The sequence below is a fragment of the Mastigoproctus giganteus genome, chromosome 4 (assembly GCF_048544385.1).
Source record: "Mastigoproctus giganteus isolate SK-2022 chromosome 4, ASM4854438v1, whole genome shotgun sequence".
NCBI classification, from domain to species: Eukaryota; Metazoa; Arthropoda; class Arachnida; order Uropygi; family Thelyphonidae; genus Mastigoproctus; species Mastigoproctus giganteus.
The window spans coordinates 139,605,292-139,625,456 of NC_143578.1; the positions used below are offsets into that span (position 1 = coordinate 139,605,292).

Consider the following 20,165-nt stretch of genomic DNA (forward strand, 5'->3'; position numbering starts at 1 on the left):
GAAAACGCCGTCAGGGTGGCTGATATTTCGGTAGTTCGATATATTTAGCAGAGAAAGTGTGAACAGGAAAATGAGTGTTTTGGAGGGGACCCGCAAGCACGAAAAGGTCATATTGCCGTGTGGAAAAAAAAAAAAAAAGAAATTTCTAGAGAAGGGTTGGTTTGTGCGCTAGGGAGACAGCTGGGGTGAGATGTTTTAGCAAATAGGAAGGAATGAAAAATTAAACAGAGTATGAGGATTGGTCGCGAGTCTTGGGAAAGGCGTTCCAAACTTGAGGGAAAAAGAAAAGTTCGGGGGAAAAAAGAGAGCGAGTGTCCACTCTGTATCTGACTTCTGTGTGGTCTAAAGGAGAGAAAGTTGTGAGTTGCGGGTTGAAGTGAAGTAGATTTTTTGGTGGTCGGAGTTCACATCTCGTGGTAGCAAGATGAAGAAGAAAAAGTAAAAAAACGTGAGAAAGGAAAGCCTTGTCCGGCTTCGGAGGGCAGTGCTAGGCAGTGAAGGCGGTGGTTAAGTTTAAGGTTAACGTGCGAGAAAGAAAGCCTGGTCTGGCATCGGAAGGCAGTGACAGTGGCAATTTGTGCAGATATGTGAGCCAAGAAAAGAATGAAAGCCTGTCCGCCACTAAGGAAAGCAGAGTGCCCAAGAAATGGAAGAAAGCCTGTCTGCCACGAAGGAATCCTGAGCACAAGGGAATTGGAAGTAGCGGCTATTTCGGAACGTAAGTCTGTTCCTGTTTTTTTCATTGAACCCTGAACTCAAGGACTCATAATCTAGCTCTGTAAGGAATTGAGTGATAGTCCTTTTAAAAAAGGAACATTCATGTTGTATTAGGCAAGTTAGTTACTAAGGTTGAGATAATTTGTTATGAATGCTAATGATTATGAAATAACGAAACTGTGGTACCCGGGGTAATAAAAGAAAGTAATAATATAAAGGAATTAGTAAAGAAATTATATTTATAGGGGTAGGGTAAGGATAGGTTAAGGATTAACTTATCCTTAAGGTTACTGTAAGGATAGGTTAACCTATATCATTAAATTAGGCCAGGTGCCAACACAAGATAACATACCAGTTGAGGTGTAAAGAGAAAGAAATTTTATTAATAGAGAAACCTCAAGAGTAAAGAGGGATGACTAAAATGATAATTAAGGTAGAATGGGTGATCTATAGTGAATGTTGCTGAGGTAAGAGGATACCAGTGGTAATACATTTCATGTGTTAAAGCAGTGGTTTTCAACCTTTTTTTAATAACGGCACCCCTAAGTAATTTATTTTATTTTGCGGCACCCCTACTCAATTTTCTGCCTGTTAGATCTGATTGATTCTCTCTCTGTGTATAACACACACACACACACACACACACATATATATGTATATATATATGTTATATAATATTTATTACAATAATATAATTATACAGTATAGAATTTTATTCTTTATATAGAGGTACTAAGTAATCAATTTATAATCAATTATAAATCACCACAAAATTAAAAAGATACCGTACACCTTTTTATAATGAAATAAACATATAAATTAAAAAATAATAATAAGTTTAAGTAATTTAACCCAAATTACGTGGCACCCCTGGAATGTTGTTGCGGCACCCCGGTTGAAAACCATTGTGTTAAAGGCTAGAAACAAAAATATAGAAAGAGTAATAAGAGTTGAAATGAGTTTACTGATGTAAGTGATAAAAATTGGTAATGTAAGAGAATGATTGAGTAATCATCGAGGATTCATATTAAGTAAGATACAACTGATGTTAATAATTTGTAAATTGTGAATAGTTGATGAGTGCGAGATAGTGTAGTAGGGTTCAAATATATGGAAATTGGTATGCTTGTATGTAATTATTTGTTTTTTTTTATGTAAATGCTGTATATAATGTCGATTAAAGGTTGTAATTTTTTGTAAATAAATGTGTCTTTAACGTTCTGCTAACACCCGCCTTAAACACCCTAGAATATAGAATTTTCTGTGAATTGCAGACAGATTTGGGTTTGTGGGGTGGGATTGTGGCTTGAGTAAGGTGGAAGTCAAACAAACACAAAAAACAAAAGACAAGTAATAACATTTTTTTAAATTTTTATACCCCCCCCCCCCACAGTGTAATGGCTCATCTTTGAGGTTCTCTTTCGAAGAATGGGGGAGGTGAATAAACAGATTTGATGTTCACGATGTTTCAATTAATTAGTAATTAATTTCAGTTATTTAAACAATACATTTTATTTAATGTATTAAATGTTAATAACTAGAAATTTAATCATATACAAATGATTAAATTCCAGTCCCTTTCCAGTATTGTCTTTTTAGAAGAATTGAAAATTTTCTGAGTAAAATTCCTGCTGTACTGCCGGACGTGCATAACGCCAATCTTCATTTCTCTTAGAACGTAAAATTTTTTTTGAATTCCTTGTAAGAATTATGAAATTTCAAAAGATAATCGAGGTAGCGTCTTCCTTAATGTAATATAACTTTTAGTTCTTCACTTCTTCCCGCTTCACCAACAGATCTTTCTCTCTTGAATTGCGGTTGCGATTTTTTCTTCTATTATCATTTGATTTCTGGTCTCATTTTCATCGTTTTGAAACTGGTGAGCAACATATTTGACACTCTTCACATTTGATTCTACCTTAATCAACAAGAACAATGCCATCTTTTAATAATTTTTTTTACCCATGCACTTACTACTGTTTTTCTCTTTTCATGCACTTATGCGGTTCTTCGTTGTACTTCTTTCCAACTTGTATCCAAGCTGAAAATATAACTTTTTATGTTAGAGCTTTTAATATTGGCTAATGCCTTTTGTCCTTTTGTGTCCTTCCCACTATCAGACTCGCCAAAAAAAAAAAAAAAAAAAAAAAAAACGCTAGTACAAAACTAGTACATACTCAGCCGTGAAGCATACACAGCTTCAAGGCTGAGTATGACTCCCTGAAATGATGATCTGATCCGTAGATTCAGAATATGTACAGTTGCATTATCTAACAATAACAGTACCTAATGTGCACATAATTTTCGTTTAAAAAAAAATCTTAGTTCTGCCTAAACGGACACATACACTGTCCAGTCGAAACATCATGGTTATGACCACCTCCTGGTTTTGCAGTGGGCCGTTCCTCTCCGTCTGGTGACACAAGTGTCGCGGTGAGAACTAATAAATGTGATACTGCAGATTCGTGGCACGCAGTCCATACGAAGTACTTGACCGACATGGGCAAGGGACCTAATCCTACAGATTTCAAAAAAGGAATGATTGTTGAGTACCGGTTGAAGGATGGCAGTATTACGGAAACGTATGTTCAAAAGTATGTCTTTATATGAGAAATGCGGATATAAGTGAAAGTAGTTCGTTTTTGTATATTCTTTCTTGATATATATATATATTTATATGATATATATATATATGATATATATTCTTGAGTCCATACGCATTATCATAATCAGTACAAATGAAACACATTGTACAAGTCCTGTTATCAACAGAAGTTTTGTACCAACAATTCGTTTAATCACTCCTTGCATGCACAATAAGCTTTTATCGCGGCAAAACTGATTTTCGATATTGCTGAAAACACAGTGCTGAATTGGTTCTGAGTGTATCGACGAGGGTATAGTGTGTGATTAAAAATTTTCATATAAGAATTTTCTAGTAATCCCACAACCAAGTCATCTACGTCCTGAATTCAATTAATCCTTTAAACAAGCTGCAATCCTTTCTCTTCACTAAGAATTCTGTTTCTTCGTAGATTTTTAGGAGTTTTACTGATCACACCCCTCTCTTCTTTGACTGCATTTGCCTCAGCGGCTACTTTTTTTCCTTGTCGAATCGCGTCGATGGTTCTTGGCACTTTCTATTATTTTTTAGTTTCCTCTGGTCCTGCAATAAAATGTTCTTCCAGCTTGGTTTTGCTGATTAATATGGGTAACTCCTGTTGAGCTCTCTGACTGCTGGTAGATGGCTGTTCGTTGAACTATTTATCTTTTGGAGATTACTGGCAATGATGTCTCTAGGATGTGATGCTTGTGGACAGTGTCTCTTCATCGGTTTCTGCTGTAGCCTACTTGTCCAGATTGTTGTGCTGTTGCTGAGAGGATGATCATTGCACAGTATATTTATTTGTAATGTGAATGTGAAATTTGTATTATTAATAATTGTATACTGTACTATACCATTTCTATATGCATGGCGGATTTTCCAGATTTTTTTTTTTTTTGGCTAGGGGCCGCTTTACTTAACAAAAAAAAAAAAAAAATGAATGGTCCCACATAATTTTTACCGATCCAGGAGAGCTAAAAATGATGAAATTAATTATTCGTTTTTTTTTTTTTTTTTTTTTTTTTTGGAATGAAAACTCCAAACACGAAAGTTATCAAAACCTATAGCACTTAGTACTATGCATGGGTTGAAGGAAATGGGAAGTGAGGGGATGCCGGAAACTTTTCTCTGGTGACTAAACATGGGTCATCATTTAAAGTTGCCAATAAGCAAAGTGGTGGTATTGCATTGGTTGTTGAGAATCATCTATAATCTAGTATTAGTATTGGAACATGTTCATATTATATTATAGTATTGCATTATTAGTGATATTTTATATTAGTATTAGTAGTGGTACTAGTTAGTCCTGCAATAACACCTCTGTACTAGTAGTACCGTGCACGAGTTGAGGGAGAAGTGGTGAGGGATGCCGGAAACTTTGCTCTAGAGCAGCGTTTCCCAAACTGGGGTTCGTTCACCCGTTCCAGGAGGTCCGCGAAACGTGGTCGACCATATATATATATATATATATATGCATATGTTATATATAGGGGTCCGCAAACCTTTTTTGATTTTTGAAAGGGTCCGTAGATCTCAGTAGTTTGAGAACCACTGCTCTAGAGACTAAACATGGGTTTCACGACTTCAAGTCTCCAATAAGCAAAGTCGTGGTATTGCACCGGTTGATGAGAGCCATCTATTCTGTGACATTCTTATAATTATTTTATAAAAAGTGTGAATCTGTAAAAATGCCATGCATGCATGTGTGTGTGTGGCATTATTTGCATTCAACTGTATTATAACTATCAAGAAAAATGTTCCACGTTATTGAAAAAAGGCCAGTTGAAATGTTTAACTGCTGGACGCCAAGAAATATGTTATTTAACAAAGCATACAAAGTACGAGTATAGTAGTTATCTTTTGAAACCGAATTAACAATAATGAAACTACTATTTGAAAACTGGGAAGAAAATTTTGGGATGTGAGAAAGCGACCATAATTCAAAACCCGTTTTCAGGAATAACACAGTCGACTGCATCCAGTGTTCTCAAGCTACTAAATCCTCTCGGACAAGCAGGTTTTTAGGAAATATGCCCAGGATATCACTGTCATCAGCAGAAATACAGGTAATAGTATTATAATTGTAAATTATGCATGGAAGTTTTTCTGCATCTGCCAAAAAAAAAAAAAAAAAAAGAACAAGAACAACAAAAAAGGTATCATTCATATCTTCTACGTCGCCAAAAAAAAGTAACTAACTAATTCCGCTATAAACTTTACCAAACTTTCCGCCATGACCGCTTTGGCAGGTAATTCATACAAATAACGTACAACACTCTGCCCGAAAGTAAACGTCATGAGATCCAGTCTCCTGTTACTCCCCAAATGTGTTACCTCGTTCTTGTAACAAGTGGAAATATACTTCCTTCGTTTATTTTATTGATGCCTTCTGAGATTTGTATCTCTGAAGGAATTTAAATCCTTAAGAATTCCCCCACCTCCCCCCACCTAAAATGCCTAGTTGCCAAGCTTTGCAGTACGCACTTTCTAAGTCGTTCTCCATACGGTGGATTAGTGCCCCTCTGCAAGGTTGCCTTTCTAAAAGTCCGAAATGCAAAATATTCTGAATGAGGTCTCGCCATCGTCTTATACAAAGGGACAATTACATCCATTTCCCTACTACTTGCGAAGTTCTTATATATCATAGACAGGACACCATGTGTTTTTTTTTTGTCGCCTGATTACATGGAAAATTCACATGTCTGACTCAATAGTAACCCTAAGTCTTTTTCTCCCAGAATAGCTTTCCACTCTCCACTCCCAGTAGCTAGAATGTTACTCCTGGATTTCTATCCCTTAGGTACAAAATTTTTAATTTAAACTTTTACATTTGCATTTTTTGCATTTTTTCAGTTGCATTTTTCAGACCACACCTTTGATGATTTGAAGGTAAGAATCACCTTTCCTGCCTTTAAACTATCAACAAAATTTGAAAACTTCCTCTTAACTCCCTCATCAATGTCTTTAAGGAAAATATGACACAGAAAACAAAAAGATATTTGTTATTATTGCAGCATCTCTTATCTATACTTTTGTACACATTGTAAAAGTTTCTAGTTTTGTTTTAACTATAACAGATTATGCGTTAAGTTGGCGATCTGATCGTTGATATGTGGAAGTTTTAAATTCCACATATAAACAATCAGATTTTCAATTTTATCTGCTAAATGGGTAACTATAGACCTTAATTGGTGGGAAAGATCATGGAGTCTCTGATTAAGGATAAAATACAAGACAATCTCGATAGGAATGGTATCCTTAATGGATCAGAGCATGGATTCGTGAAGGGGGAAGTCTTGCCTGGCTAATTTAGGTAATTATTATGAAGTAATAAAATATGTGGATATAAGAAAAAAACTTTAGTAAAACTTTTGATGCGGTTCCCCATGAAAGGCTAGTATATAAGCTAGATTAAATTGGGATTACTAGTAAGATCCTTCGTTGGATCAAGGGCTTGCTAAAAGGTAGGAGACAGCGAATAGTCATAAGCGGGAATTCATCTGCGGGAACTAGTGTAGTTACGTGGAATTTCTCAGGGATCAGTGCTAGGCTACTTCTCTTTCTTATCTTCCTTAATGACACCGATAAGGGAGTGTAGAAGCTGTGAAAGTTTTCTGATGATTTAAAGGTAGGAAGATCAAACCGAAGGATTCTCCAGAAAATTCACAGTTCTTTCTGTTTTGTGCAATGGCCATCCATTTAGTGCCCACTAGCTCTTGAATTTCATCTGCCTTTCTTTCAGTTAGTTTTATTTTAGCTCCTCTTGGGTACGTTGTTAAATTTGTAACTTTGTACTCAACCCATTCAAGGCCTTGAATGGGTTGAGCACGCTGAATTGTGATGGGATCCTTCCACTTGTTCAGATTACGAACCTAAGGGGGCATAAATTCAAATTAAGAAAAGACAGATGTAGAAGAGATGTGCGGAAATTTGCCTTTAGCCAGCGGGTGGTTAATTGCTGGAACAAACTTCCATCTGTCATTGTGGAAGTTGATAGGTTAAATAAATTTAAGGAGGAACTGGACAGGCATTTGGAGGGAATGGTGTGATTTTTTTTTTTTTTTTTTTTTTTGGCTGATGCTGCATAAGCTCATACACTTTCTTTCTTGCATCACATGCCCCTACTGCTACTACTACTACTTTGTTATTTTCTTAGTCCATCTGTCATCATGTCTTCGAGTTATATCTCTTGTCCAAGTCCATTTCAGTTCTTTAGTGTTTATAAGAATGTCTTTTACTTGAGTTTGCTGCCTAATCCATGTGTTTCTCTTCTTATCCAACAGTCTGATTCCTAATATAATTCGTTCCATTCTTCGCTGCGTAGGTTTCAGCTTCTCTTCCATTATTTTGATTAGTGCCCAAGTTTCACTTGCATAAGTCATGGTGGGGAGTATTGGTTCATTATTTTACGTTTCAGACAAATTGGGATATTGCTCCTCTATATTTCCTGAATGCTATCCATCCGAAATTTATTCTTCTCTTGATTAGGCCTGAAGTAGCCGAGTGGTCGGTAGCGGAAGTGCAGCAGCACACGCTCTTTGAGTGGACCGGTGTTCAAGCCCGTGACTGCTAAATACGATTAACGTTTGTATTGATTGATTTATTGTAAACTCCACTGATCTGGTGGTCGTGCCGGAGTATAAACAAGAATATTTCCAGCCATTTATCATTATTACAGCTAATGGCTTATCCAAGGTAAGTACTACTGTATATGAATCCACCTTTTTAATTTCTGCTCATTCGATGATTATATCCCTTGCTGTGGCATACTTGTTCATGATTACTTTTGTTTTAACCATATTCATCTCTAGTCCGAAATCCTTACTAACTCTGCATAACTGATGAAGATTTTCCTGTAATTCCATTATAAGAGCCATTATAATAATAAATAACAAATATTCATAAGCAAAAGTACAGGTGTTAAATAATGTGTTTCATTTTAAAACATTCCATGCGTTGCTGAGATGCTTCGGTTAGTTTCTTTGCTTTTAATTTTGATATTTTTTTATAACGAAATGTAAGTATTAGAGTTATGGCATGGCATGGCTGATTTTATTGTGTTAGAAACGATATTTGGGACATCAAATGATATCTAAAAAATTATTTTCGAATTGAAAAAAAAAATCGAACATTAGCGTATATACAAATACTGTAATTATTTCGGAATCTTTAATTCTTTCAAGTAGTAAGAAAAGAGAATTATCAAATTTATGTCCTAAAAGAAGCAATACCGCATTGGTTTTGGTTTTATAGGCAATTTTGAAAGGAGGAAAAGTGCACATTTTAGAGATGCCATTGAACATGTGTATTCTAAATCTACTGAGAATAACCACCTTGATAACTATGCTGTGCTAAAGTAGGGATATTTTACGTACCATGTTTTCAATCAGCTGTGGCCTGTGTCTTCGAACAGTTTTTACAGCAGTGAACACATCGACTTCCCCATGTTCGATAGCTTGTTCTATAGCGACAGCTGCAGCACAGTATACACCTGCTCGACTGCTTCCATTACTGCAATAAAAATATGTTCTTTTGTGAGCAACAAATAAACATGCTATCATTAATTAAGGTAGGATTGAAAAGATAGCTAATAAGTACCTTATTCGGGGAATATCCCCAGGGTGGTCCTGCTGGTTTGTTAACGAGGGGCCCGCTTGAGAATTTTAGTTAACGGTCATCCCCAGTTCAAGTGATGTGTTCAATTTTTATTATTAAAAAAAAATAATATATTTTTTTTAACAAGGAACTCGGATAATCCTCAGAAATTTAAAAAGAGGTTCGTGCGAGACCTCCAAGTCCTCTCTGTCATACCCCTGGATATCCTTCTGGCTGCAGAAAATTATGTATGGCTGCAAAATATGCAGATACACTGTTTTTCACTAAAATTTCCCCACTTAGAAACTGTCAGATTTCCTGGAAAATTTGCATAACTGTGATGTGTATGAACTTAAATGATTAGCATGCCAAGCTGACCAGCGCAGTAGAACTCGTCTGTTACTACCATAACGTAGGAATCTGAAGATGTTATGAACAGATGTTTAAATGTTTGCAGAAAAAATATAATGGTGAGAGAATTCTGTCTAGGAGTGTGAAATATATATTGTGATTTCTTTTGAAATCATTAGTGGGACTGGAAACAGTAATATTCTGTTGAACTGCTGTAAAATCAGTGACACGATGATAACAGAAAAGCGCCTATCTGAAAAGCTACTAAGGCTGAGAGCATAATACCCCTGTGGTGTGTCGTGTATATTTAGTCATACCGAAAAAGACAGAAAGTGAGTTCAATCAACCATTTATAGTGTTAATGCGATCATTATTAGAGCCCATGGACTAGAGAAGTGCCAACGTTTTTCCAATTTAAAGGAAGTGGCTTAAGAAGTAATAGGCAGTGATAGATCATTGATTCTGACTTGTATGATTCATAAGATTATGGAGTGTATGTTTAAAGATGTAATATAGGACTATCTCCACAAGGATGGCATCCAAAGTAGGTTTCAGTATGGTTTCATAAAGGGGCGATCTTGCCTGACAAATCCAGTTAATTACATACTTTGACGGAGGTTTAAAGAAGTTGGATGAAACTTTTACATTATATATTTGGATTGATATGGTTCCTCATGAGGGATTACTGTATAAATTAAAGCAATGGAGACAGGGGTAGACTGAAGGATGAGACAGAGAGAGAGAGAGAGAGAGAGAGAGAGAGAGAGAGAGAGAGAGAGAGAGAGAGAGAGAGAGAGAGAGAGAGAGAGAAAATCATAAATGAGTATCCCTCAGAATGAACAGGAGAGGTCCTTCAACAATTAGTGTTCCGACCTGTTTTTTCTTTTTAAATGATACTAATGAAAGAATACAGGAGAAGCTGTCAAAATTTGTTGACGACTTAAAAGTTGTGAGGGTAATTAACGATCGGCTTTGTTACTTCAAAGGGATTTGGACCACACCTGCAATAATATTGTTTCCAGGTCTGGAGGTAGAATCTAAAGAAAGATATAGAACATCTAGAGAATATGCAAAGAGAAGGGCAACTTCTTTGCGCATTCTACAGCGTGGCATTAACCATTATCCCTATGAGGAACACTTAGATGTGATCAACAGAGCTTAGCAAACAGACAACTGCGGAAAGATTTGATGTGTATAAGGTCCTAAAGATTTGAAATGATTGAGGATTAGTAAAACGAATGAGGAAGAATACTGTCACTGTAAGTGACGGAACTATAAAATAGCATGCAGAACTATAAAATATTAAAGCAACAGTAGACTAGATCTTTTAAACTTTACCTTCGCAGCGCGTTGTGGAAAGTGGGAACAAGTGGCCGGCTCAAGGAGAAATTGGAAAGGTACTTTTGGACAATGGGAATAATATGAAAGATATTTTTTTTTTTTGGCGGATGCGGAATAAGTTGGCTCCTTGCATCATTATATAATTTTAATGCTAACATACTAACATGAGTAAGACTAAGTCATGTTCGACTGACGAACTTTGAAAAGGGACAGGAGAACGTTAAGTTATGTTCTCCTATCCCGTTCTGAAGCTGGATGGTTAACACAGCAAATCAGCGTTTGTGTGGATCGTGATTCTCAAACGGTTGAATGCTGTTGGCCACAATGGGTACAGGAAGATACTCAGACGCATCAATAGGGTGGAATTAGAAGAACGTGAGAATTCACAGATCCACCTACTTTCGACCCTCACGGTAGCACTGAAGATATAATCAACGTCCTTCCCACACCGGATAAAAAAAGGCCTGGCTTCGAATCACGTCAATGACGGGAGGAATTTTGGGGCTTTTTTCACGATGTGGCGAGTTAATCGATGTCAGGGGAGAGAGAGAGAGAGAGAGAGAGAGAGAGAGAGAGAGAGAGAGTTGCATTGTTTTTCACCTCCTGGAAACTTGGGCTTTTTGTCCGGCAAACAGGAAAATCTACCACAGAATACACCATAAAAGTAACACAGACACAATTACCTAACGCTTTACAGCTTTAGTTGTTTGGCGCTAAAAACACACTTCCCAAACTACCGACGGGAAAGAGATCTGTCACAATCTGCTAGATTTCCAACATCCCTGTCTGCATCTGCTGTTGTCGTTGAGTTTCAGGCGCATCACCGGTTAGACGTTTTTTGCCCCATATACATTAATGCCTGTAAATGGTCTGTGGTCGATTTGCCTGCTCCTATTTTATCGATTTGCCTGCTCCCAGGCTTTTATGCTCCTATTTGTACAGCAGTGTTTTATGTGCAATAATATAAAAACATTTCCTGATATCCAAGTACTGTATATGATATCAAAATTATTTTTTTTTGCATGCAGTTCCTTTGTGACCACATTGTAGTATCCACTCAATTTGGTGAGACAAGTTTTTCCCTCAACAAATCATAATCTTCCTGGAGTATAATTTCAGCCTTGTCTAGATGATCCTGCATTACTTATTTAACCAGTAACACCATTATTTTCCCTTGAACAGAAGTTAAACTAACAAGTCTAATTACTCATGTCACGTTTAGATACCCCTTTGTGAATTGAGGATACGTTAGCACATCTCTAATTTGCGGGGGACCTCCCCTGAATCCAAGGATGCTCTCATAATTATGGCTAAAGATTTCCTTACTTCCCTTACTACCTCCCTTAATAAAATTGGATAGATCCCATCCACCCCAGGTGCATTTCTTACGTTTAACTTCAACAATTTCTCTTCCACTTTCCTCTCAGTTATTAAAAATCATTTAGCCCTCTGTTAGAGTTTGATAAACTTGTGGTATTCACTTCCCTAAAGAATTCCTCATGTTGAATGCAGATGCAAAATACTCATTCAGCGTGTCAGCAACCAGAGCAGGATCATCAACGGTCAAACCATTAATATCAAGTGGACTAATTTGATTCATCCCCATCCTTCTAGTGTTTACACAAGGAAAGAAGTCTTTGCTATTTTTATTTCCATCCTTTGCTAAACATTTCTTGTAATCTGCCTTTGTTTGCCTATCCTCCTTGGTGACTTCAGTACAGACTAGTTTATATCTATCATAGGCTTCTGTGTCGCCTGATAATTATGCATCCCACGCATTTTTCTTTTCTGCCACGAGTCTTATTAATTCATCTAACATCTCTTTAGGCCTATACCTTGAAGAGTATTTCTCGGTTGGTACGAAAAGCCTAGTAACTTCTGCGATTAATTCCTTGGATGCTTCCCATTTAGAATTGCTGAAGGTAACATCATCAGTTGGTCCCACTATATAGAATTTAAAAACTGTCTGAGACCACTAAAGCAAAACCCTCATTTCACTGTTGATTATAGTTATATCTTTAAATAAATACCAAATCAATACACTGTGATCACTGCTAACTAGTGGTTCTTTTATCTGCAGATCCTTAATGCATAAATTATCACTGCTGATGATCAGATCTAGCATATTAATCTCTCTTGTTGCTGCTAAAGAAAACAGTCAACCAATAAATCCCCAAAACTCTTGATAGTGAGTGACCATCCCACAAGTTGTAGTCAATATCTGAAAAGTTGCAATCCCTCATTGAAAGGAATGCTGATTTACTGGCCCACTCTATTTTTGTATAGTTGTTCGTTGTACTCATCAGAGTCTTTAGGCCTATAATGAAATCCTACTCTCATTTTTGCTTTCCTAGTGCTTATGTTACATCTGACTGACTCAACATTGCACTCTCTACCCATGTCAACTGGATGTAGTCTTAGATTTTATGAGCTTCTTAACAAAGAGCATACCCCCCCCCCTCCTATCCTGTCTACCATTCCTGTACACACTGTACTCCCCATATTCACTGCATCCGTTATATCTGAGTGACACTACGTCTGGATATCTGAATAATGTCTGTATTTGATTTCTTGACCAGCAGTGCAAATTCGTCAAATTTATTTACTATGCTCCTAGCATTAGTGTACATGCAAGTATACATGCACCTCTTCTTACTCTTAGTTACCCTTACACAGCCCATGTATTTACTTGTTCCATGATCACTGTCAGCAGTCCTTGAAATCCCCAGCACCTTGCTTTCCAGGCTGCTGCTCGTTTCAATAGAAGCAGTGGAAGAATCACTTTCATCTCTGCCTGCGCTATCATTAATCTAATCTATTAGTCTGTGTGTATTCCTCCCCGCATGCTAGCAATTTTCTGAGCCACCTAACGCTACCTTCATAGCATTAGCAAATATTCTTTCACCGTTTATATTTATGTGTATCTCATCCTTGTAGAAGCAGTCTCTGTTAATAAGCACCGACCACGTTGAGAAAATTTTTACTCCATGAACCTTGCACAGTCTGTCCAGGGCCGAATTGATTGACGAGGCTCTTATCATATACTCCCTCCGATCGTGTCTGGGTAGAATTGTAGACACTTTCAAATTTGATCGTAACTCTCGACTTTTTTTCCACATTGTCTTGTACTTGTTAAGTAAATTTGCAGATCTCCTAATATTAATGTTATTAGTGCCAACGTGTACAAGAATATCAGCTTTTGTGCCCTTAAAAGATGACATCAGGTCCACGACGTCAACTTTTGCTCACCCCGGCAGAGATATCCTGGTCCTGGTTCCACCTACCTTTTTTGCACAATGTATTTTCCTGTATTCCTGAAAATAGTCATTGACAACTCCTAGCTCCTGTGGGTTTTCACTCTGTTGCCTGGTGATCAAATACAAAGTGAGAGCTTAAAGGTTCATAACAACACTGAGTTGGTGTCTAATATCCTCACACTTCTTACATCGAAACCACACAGGCCAGTGAATTCGACTTGTTAAGTAAAATGATGGAGTCTGCCGATAAGAATGCGATTATAGATCATTTAGACAAGAATGGTATCTTGAATAGATTCCAATATGAGTTCGAAGGGAGGTCATGCCTGATCAATCTGGTAAGTTACTGTGATGGAGTAATTGAACAGCTGGATTTTTAAAATATATATCTAGAATCCGGCATCCCCCTCCCTCCATACTTCTCCTTGAACCCATGCACGGTACTAAGTACTATAGGTTTTGATACCTTTCGTGTTTGGGGTTTTCATAAAAAAAAAAAAAAAAAAAAAATATTCAAGCTTTTGCCAGCATCTCATATGAAATGCTTTTGTATAAACAGGAAGAGGTTGAAGTTACTAGTAGGATTCTAAGATGGATTCCAGCGTAAGTTAATATCAGTAACCGGAACCTTTGGCTAATAGATAGGACACCGAGGTCATCATAAATGGTTAGTCGTTAGGGTGGATCATTGTAACAAGTGGGGTTCCTCAGGATTCGGTGTTAGGTTTCCTCCTATTTCTATTTTTCATAAATGATATTCATATTCAGGAGGGAAGCTGTCAAAGTTTGTTATTAATTGAGGGTGGGAAGGGTAGTTAACAATTTGTGCCGATCCATGATGCTTCAAAAAAGACTTGGATCGATTACACACATGGTCGTCCGAAAAATGGAAAATAAAAGTTTAATGCTGCTAAACGTAAATTTGGGGAACAAAAATCTTGGAATTACGTATAAGCTAGGAGAAGAAGAGCTAATAGTGGTTCAAGATGAAAAACACTGTTATGATCCCATTTCACTGCATGAAAATTTCCATGAAGTGTAAATAGGCGGCTAGGAAGGCACATGGTGTCATGCCTATGTTTTATACGAACTTTGCTTGCAGGGAGGAGAACGTCGTTGTTCCTCTATTTTTGACTATGATTAGACTTCATTTGGAATATTCAGGTCTGGAGACCCCCAGCTGAAAAAACTTAGATCTTCTAAAGCTGGTTCAAAGAAATTCGACCAGACTAGTGATGGATGAGGGCAAGTCGATGCACATATGAAGAATGGCTCAGAAGGGGTGGAGTACAAAGTTTCAGAACTAGATACTGAGGGGGTCGGGATCCCATTGATGGGTATAAAGCCCTGAAAGTGTTGAGTGAATTGAATGAAAAAGGCGTGTTCTCCTTGTAGACGAGACAATAACTAGGAGACACATTGTTTTGGTTGACTTAGAAAAGTCTGCTTCCTGAGTCATTTGGCCTCATCAATACTAACTCTCGCCTGAGGCAATAACCCAAGCCCCATACTGATAAAAATTCTTCGCGTTTTTGATTGGATTCGATTGCAGGCTGTTTCTGCCCGGTGTGCTGAGGCCTGCTGTGGTACCGCGAGGGCGGAGGATGTCCGGTAAATGCATACTGTGTGGCCTGGCTTGGAGGCGTTTCTAGTGTACTGGAGCAGGTAGACTGGTCCCAGTGTATTGAACCCTAAATGATGCATCCTGTAGAAACGTTCTGAACAATTCTGTTTGCTTTAATATTGGGGCAGTTTCATGGAAACGTCTATTACGCTTTGTAATACGATAAGCTGCATTTCATATGAACGTCTACTTTGGAGAGAATAACATCTGAAGATCACAGCGATCAGTGACCTACAGACTCCTGAACTGAACCCAATGTTTGGGATGTATTGGGCCACAGATGTGATTTCTGACAAAGCTGATAGGGATATTATAGGTACATTAACTTATATAATAACATTTTCTGAATGCGTATGGAATCAAAAAGAAAAAAAAAGATTACCTTAACTGATCACAATCATGTTTACATCTTTAAGCGTAGAGTATTGGCCGAGATTCAGAAGAAAACCCACACTTATACCAAAGTGTTCAAAGTATCTCCTAATCAAAGTTGCTGTATAGTCTCCAAGCAGGATGCGTTTGGTTTTAGGTTGTGCACCGCACAAAGGCGCCTAATCGAGGTTTTTCGCCATCCAGAGTTTAATAGTTTGCAGATTTATAAATTTTAATTAATACAAATGAAAAATTAAAAACGGAATGATTATTCTCATTTTTATTAGGGTTGCACTATAAAGATTAATAAATTACTACGCTCTTACATTACAATAATTGATAATGTAAGATATCAATTACAACAAATTGCTAGACTCTTACATTATCATCTAAAATTGTATTCAACCGTAATAAAAAGAAACGAAATCTTAAACATTTTGATAAAAGAATTTTTTTTTCTTGTCGTACTGAAATCGAACATAGCTGTTATGCCTTTTAATTCCACAATGAATTTTGTTAATTGTGCATTGATCGTTAAGAAATATATTAAAAAAAACTTCTGCAATTATTTATTATTTTTTTTTGTGGGGGAGCCGTAAATGCACTTTCCAAGTTAAAATCTCTTTGAAAATGTAACATTAGAGGTTTGATTCTGTCAGATATTTATATACACAAGGCAGTACTTGTATACAGATATGAATAAATACGTACAGTTAAATTGTGTTATTCTTACTTAATGACTAAGAAAACGTCGAAGCCATAGACACAGATTAATACTTTGAAACAGCGTGTAGTATCTTGAAACAGATCTAAATAAAATAAAATTTACCACATTTAAAAACGTTATTATTATTATTATTATTATTATTATTAGCCATATGGTGCAAGGAAGGCTGAGGCTTATGCTGCACCAGCCAAAAAAAAATTTCAGTACCCTGAGAGAGAGAGAGAGAGAGAGAGAGAGAGAGAGAGGTAGGAGGGAATCGCCAAAAAAGAGAAGAATGATGATATCCAGCTCAGGACCCTGGGTGTGGCAAGCCCATGCTCATCAGATGTGAGCCCCTGGGGTTAAAGGGGACTGAATTTTCTTCTTCTTTTTCGGTGGTTTATTAGGAAGAGATTATGTGTGCGCAACAGTTTAGCTGGTACAACGACATTTAAATAGTTTGTTTGTTCAAGATCTAGAAGTTTATTATTTATTTGTTTACAGAAAAGCCTAGATTTTATCAAGAGGCGACGATTGTACAGGGAACATAATTATACCTTTGTAAGTATATGAAATGAAATTTCCCACGATAAATCTTCATCGAATCGAAACTTAATGCGACTCATATCGCTTTTTGCTGAATTCTTTCTAGGTGACACGAAAGTTGCATATAAGTGACAAAATATGAGAGGAGTTTTGAACATTTTTGAATGATCTGAATGAATCCTAAAGTTCTATAAGCCAAGCTGATTTAGTGACTTTTACTATACGTGCGGTGAATTAATCACTGGAAATAAATACTACTTGTTAGTCCTTAGAGTTAGAGACGGGCACTTAGTGTATTTAGTGTTTTTTTTTTTTTTACCTTTTACTTAGTGTATTTGTGTATTATTTATTTCGTATTTATAGAATTTTGATTTTTTATTTGGATGGGCAATGGGCATTAATTTTCTTTTACATTTGAAAATGTGAACGTTTAAAAGATGACATTTTTTAAAATAAAGAGTAGAAATTCAAAGGAGAGATAATATCTACGGATAATTTGATGTATTAAGATATTAACGCTAAGTCCTTAATATAGGTGTCTAATAGCATTTTTAAAGTACTTTGTAAAGGAAGTTCGACTGAATGTAAACCAGTGAAAATGGATTTTTTATTTCATGCGATTCCAGTTTCTCTAAGACAATATCGTGCAGTACGGAGCGAAAGGTTGTAGGCAGATCTTCGTGAATCACATCGATCCGTTTATCCTGATGTATGCACAAAAAATCTATGTTGCCAAAAGCAGTAGAAGTTTATTATGACTGATGCCCCAGCTCGAAAATCGTGTGGAATAGGAGAAAAACGATCGTTAAACTAAGGAGTTAATTTGCAAATTATCATAGTATGAAATACTTTGACTGTAAAATTTAAATGAACTAGGTCGATAATTACTAATTAGAAACTTAGATACTTTTGTGTGAGAATAAATGCTATAAGCTTCTTTGAGTATAGAAGGGTATTTTGCAATACGCAAAGAATTGTGTTTTTAAAAAATTAACAATAATTATTTACCTGTGATTTATGCCCATTCTGAAATTTACAGAAGACTTTGCCTTGCAAGGATAAATCATAGGTAGCTTATTATTCTAAGTTTCAACGAAAGTTCTAAACCTTTTGGTTCAATTTTTGACTATACCAAAAAAAAAAAAAAAAAAAAAAATCTCAGTAAGGTGCTATGAAACTTAAAGAATGCTAGAGGAATTTTGTCTGGTACTCATGCCTGATCCTTAGCTAACGATTCTAGGGTGTTATTAAGATCAGTTTCAGATAGTGAGATTAACTGATAAATAAAAGAAACGATATCAAGAGAAACCCTGAAGATTTGATGATAGTTTCATTTTGTTCATTTTAGAGTAATAAGTGGCAAAGATGTCATATATATATATGCTATTAGGGCCAGTAATCATTCCTTTGGAAACTAGCAGGGAAGTAACAGAGGTTCCTTCGCTGCTAATTTCCGAACTTTTATTAATTTCAAGTACAGTGCTGGACTGTCTATATTTCAGAATGAATAGTGGGTCTGATTTACTGCTTTTAAATAGCTGCCTGCGCCTCTTCATCCAGACAGATTTCAACTGACGACAACAGTATTAGATGTTTTACCTTTTTACGAATGGCGAACTTGTACCAGTTCATTTAACTCAGGAGGTATGATCAAAAAGTTGGGAGTGAAGTAATATTTGGAAAATTATCAAGGTTGTCGGCTATTTAGAATATTATCATACTATGTAGCAGATTTTAATGTTTCTGCAACTTCTCGAAGCATTCCCCATAAGCTTTCTTTGGAATTGGAAGAATAATTGTAAATAATTTTCTCAGTCGTTCGAGATTTTTTCTTTCAATGGCGCTTTCAGCTGGGAAACAAAAAACAAAAAAAAAAAAAAAAACACAGGCAGCTAAATGTGGTAAGTATGATTGATACGGGGCCACAGTTGTGGTCCCTTACCGCCATACATATTTGCAAATTCTTGAAGGAAAAGCTACGAATGTGCAGGGGCGTTGTCATGATGTTAACGCTAATTCCCGAGAGCTCACTTTTCCGGGCGGTTTCTCAGAACAGCATTGCGCAAATGCTGTAAAACAATTCTGTGGTATTCCTGGTTTGAACACGCGGGCCAAATTCGTAATGAAAAATGCCTTCTGAGTCAGGGAATATTTCATTTAAAAAAGCATAACCTTTACATTTTGCATGATCGAAACTATCTTGGTTTTTGGGCCCTGGAGTCTTCTTAAGGCTTTAAGAGAAGTAAGGCTTTGTTTCCAGGTGCATACACGATTTGTTACGGGTAATGATGGAAGAAACAAAGTGTGTGTGTCAGCAGCAGCTTCAGGTTGAGGAAGATCCTGACATGCGAGAATTCGTCTCTTTCTGTGATCATCAGTGAGGATGAGAGGATGATTTTGCTGAAACACATAGCATTCACAAATCTTGTTAATATTGATCAATATGTCTCATGAGAATTACCAATTTCACTACTAAATTCGTGATTGTGATCAGAACACGAGTTATTAAATCATTGGTTCTTGAGATTGAAGAGAGGCCAAAAGGAAGATCACCTTCCGCAGAGAAGCGGCCCTGTAAACTTTACGAACTTTTGAAAAGTCTTTGAAACGCACAGCATGTTTTTCTGAAGGCCTTTTTTTAAACACTTTATGCGTTTCTGTTGCTGTTTTCTTTAATTAGAAATCAGATTTGTTACATATTTGGTGCCGAGTGAAATCGTTCATTTAAAATGGCGAAGCTAAAAACACCTTCTGTGCAATGTGCGTTAATTCTGACTGCAGATTAATGGGCGATCATGCGTTACTATGTCTAAGTGAACATGTTGCGACGAGTCGCAATTCCGATGTTGCCGGAATTTTCAGATACAAAATTAGTCCCTGAACTTCTTGACCACCTCATATATTTTAGCTGTAAGGTTCGAGTTGATCTCAACGGTCCTGCATTTTATTGTATACTTTAATAGTACTTTGCTTTATTTTAAAACTTGCCCTATTTTTACTGTTTTAAGATTGTACTTGTCGCATTATGGTCTTCTTTGCCTATAAGATATC

General features: G+C 36.6%; 1 protein-coding gene and 1 long non-coding RNA gene across 3 annotated transcripts in view; one reads left to right on the top strand and one right to left on the bottom strand.

Annotated features, from left to right (window-relative positions):
* LOC150087096 (uncharacterized) overlaps positions 1-20,165 on the top strand; it is a 219,097-nt gene that overhangs the window by 174,097 nt on the left and 24,835 nt on the right. The window lies entirely within an intron of this gene.
* LOC150087098 (receptor-type tyrosine-protein phosphatase kappa-like) overlaps positions 1-20,165 on the bottom strand; it is a 453,299-nt gene that overhangs the window by 6,087 nt on the left and 427,047 nt on the right. Inside the window, exon 15 of one of the 2 annotated variants that reach the window (XM_090372951.1) lies at positions 8,698-8,833. In XM_090372951.1, coding sequence (XP_090229077.1) covers positions 8,698-8,833 — 136 coding nt within the window. Of the gene's footprint in view, positions 1-8,697; positions 8,834-20,165 lie in introns of those variants that run through there. The other variant, XM_090372952.1, reaches the window with a different exon arrangement.